A 2762-nucleotide genomic window follows, 5' to 3' on the forward strand; every position below is an offset into this window, starting at 1 on the left:
AACGATTTGACGATTCTTTCATTCGGGAAACATACCACATTGTTGGATCGTTCGTCACCTCTTTTATCCCATAAAAGCACTACTTCATACTTAAAAAAAACTTTTGAAAAAATGTTGGATTGTTCGTTACCTCTTTTGTCAGACAAAAATATTACTAGCTACTTTGAAAAAATACTGCACGATATGTCGCCTCTTTATTCGGAAAACATACTACTGTCTTCCACTGAAAATAAATTTCTGCATCATTCATCATCTTTTTAATCCATAAAAAATACTACTACCTACTTAAAATCCTCTTTTATCACGCAGAAAATTACTGTATACAGAAAAACTATCGCATTATTTGTCGCCTCTTTTATTTCTAAAACATATTATTGTCTTCTTCTACAACAATTTCAGATAAAAATACTCCATCATTTGTCCCCTCTTTTACTTGTGAAAAATATTACTACCTTCTTTGATTGATCGCCTCAGATTTACTACTCTACGGGCGCAGCGCCGCGCTGCAACTTCCTAGTATATATATATAGGTAGATCCATCCTCTTCGATCTCCTGGACAGAACGAAAGAAAGCAACTTTGTTGAGGGCCTAGCTAGCGCTTCCCAGGACAGACTTGACGAAAGCTAGCGCATTGATCCATCTTCTTCTCCTCCCGCTATAAGCTGACAAACTGATCGATGGCGGCCGAGTCTTCCGTCGCCGATCTCGTCCTCGTCGACGACCTGTACTTGATAGCACTTTGCAGCGGAAGAAACGAAGCCGACGCCGCCGGGCTGTTGGCGTTACCCGACGAGGAGTACGCCGCGGAGCTCCAGCTCCAAGAAGTGATCATGTCCTCCACCATAGCGGCCGCGGCGCTTGGGCTACTACCTGATAGTTGTGCTCCTCCTGCCGCCACCAGCTATGAAGCAACATCCTCCACTGTTGCCGCGGGTGAGTGCTCCTCCTCTGCCTCGCTGATCCCACCACCGCTTGCCCCAGCCACCGACGACGACGACCACGCAGCGGCGGCGAGTCTAGTTGAGTGTTTCCCCTCCTCAGCTGGGCCGTCCATCCCCGCGACGTTCCTCTTCTGCAAGATCTGCATGGACGCCGTGCCACCATCGGACGCGCACAGCGCCAGCCGCGGCTGCGGGCACGCCTTCTGCGCCACCTGCCTCGCGGGTTACATCCTAGTCAAGATCCATGACAGGATCGCCGACGTCAAGTGCCCTGAGGATGGCTGCGGCAGCGTCCTCGACCCCGAGCTCTGCCGGGGCATGCTCCCCGGGAAGGCCTTCGAGGTGTGGTGCACCGTGATGTGCGAGTCCATGGTGGTCGGGGCCAACAAGGTGTACTGCCCATTCAAGGACTGCTCAGCGATGATGGTGGTGGACGACGTTGGTGGCGGCGATGTCGCGGAGTCGGAGTGCCCGAGCTGCAAGAGGCTCTTCTGCGCACGGTGCGGCGTGCCGTGGCACGCCGGTGTTGGCTGCGCCGAGTACGAGCAGCTGGCGGTGGGGGACAGGGGGAAGGAGGACTTGGCGGTGATGGAGATGGCTAAGGGGGAGAAGTGGAAAAGGTGCCCCCAGTGCATGTTCTTGGTACAGAAATCCGACGGTTGCGTGCACATCACTTGCAGGTGGGATACTAATTACTTCTCCCGCTCGCATGGTGCTTGCATTAATGCTTATAACCATTCATTACTAGTGCAGGTGTGGCTTCGAGTTCTGCTATGGATGTGGGAAGCGGTGGGGGGACTCTCATTCCTCGTGCAGCGCAGCGTGAGATCGGCCATGTCGTCGGAAGCAGCTCTGCAGTGATAACTTGTGGAGCTGTTTTATGGTACAATTTACTAGTCATGTGGCCTAATAGTATTGATTCATATCCACTGTTTGATTAGAAGGGTATTCTGGGCAACTAATATTTGGGTTTTCTGTTTTTTTCTTTCAAAATCAGCAAGAGATTTGGTTTGATTTATTACTGCCGAAGTACAATTCTGGTCATCACGCATCCGTGCAAGTGGCTCCACCAAGGTTCAGACCTATCATTTAGTATACTAAATGGAACCTTGAGTTAAAAATTACGAGAAGCGCATGCACGTGAACTTATGAGCTAGCTAGCGCTCGTAAAAAAACTTGCGAAGTACTACATCCGTTACAATTAATATGGCTGATAAATTTAATCAAAAGTTAAAACTTACAAAGTTTGATCCAATATAAAGAATAAAATATAAACATCTAAAACATGAAACAAATATATTATGAAAATATATTTTATGATGAATTTACTAATATCGATTTAGTATCGTAAATGTTTATTTTTTTTCTCTACAACATTTGTCAAGCTTAGAGGATGTTGAATTTTGTCTAAATTTATAAGACTTATTCATTAGAATGGAGAGATCACCGACACTACTATAAATTAGAGCATATCCGGTCGCAGCCACAATAGTCCTCCCCAAACGGCTACTGGGGCGTCAGATAGAAAAGGGCGCCCAGCTGCGGCCCCCAAACACGGCTTGGATCCGGTGCCCCCATAGGTTGCTGACCGGCAGGCCAGCCACTGTCATAGAGACAGTGGATGCTCAGCCAAAATTAATGGCGCTGGTCTTCTTTAATTAAAGACCTCGCCGGTTCTCCAAGCTGCGGTAGGCGACGCGTCTCATTGTCATTGTGTCTTCCCCACGTGGCGACGTGTGGGTTTCCCAAGCGGCGGCGTTAATGCGCACAACGGCCTCCTCGCCTGTCACGCCTCCATGGCGCTGCTCTCCACCGCCTAG

At 48.8% G+C, this 2762-nt stretch overlaps 1 protein-coding gene across 1 annotated transcript; it reads left to right on the forward strand.

Moving 5' to 3' along the window:
* The first annotated feature begins 539 nt into the window (after window positions 1–539).
* LOC127340929 (E3 ubiquitin-protein ligase RSL1) lies at window positions 540–1971 on the forward strand. The gene is made up of 2 exons (XM_051366702.2): window positions 540–1622; window positions 1696–1971. The coding sequence occupies exons 1-2, from the start codon at window positions 679–681 to the stop codon at window positions 1766–1768; spliced, it is 1017 nt and encodes a 338-aa protein (XP_051222662.1). The 5' UTR covers window positions 540–678; the 3' UTR covers window positions 1769–1971.
* Window positions 1972–2762: the final 791 nt, after the last annotated feature.

Source organism: Lolium perenne, chromosome 1, assembly GCF_019359855.2.
Source record: "Lolium perenne isolate Kyuss_39 chromosome 1, Kyuss_2.0, whole genome shotgun sequence".
Taxonomy (NCBI): domain Eukaryota; kingdom Viridiplantae; phylum Streptophyta; class Magnoliopsida; order Poales; family Poaceae; genus Lolium; species Lolium perenne.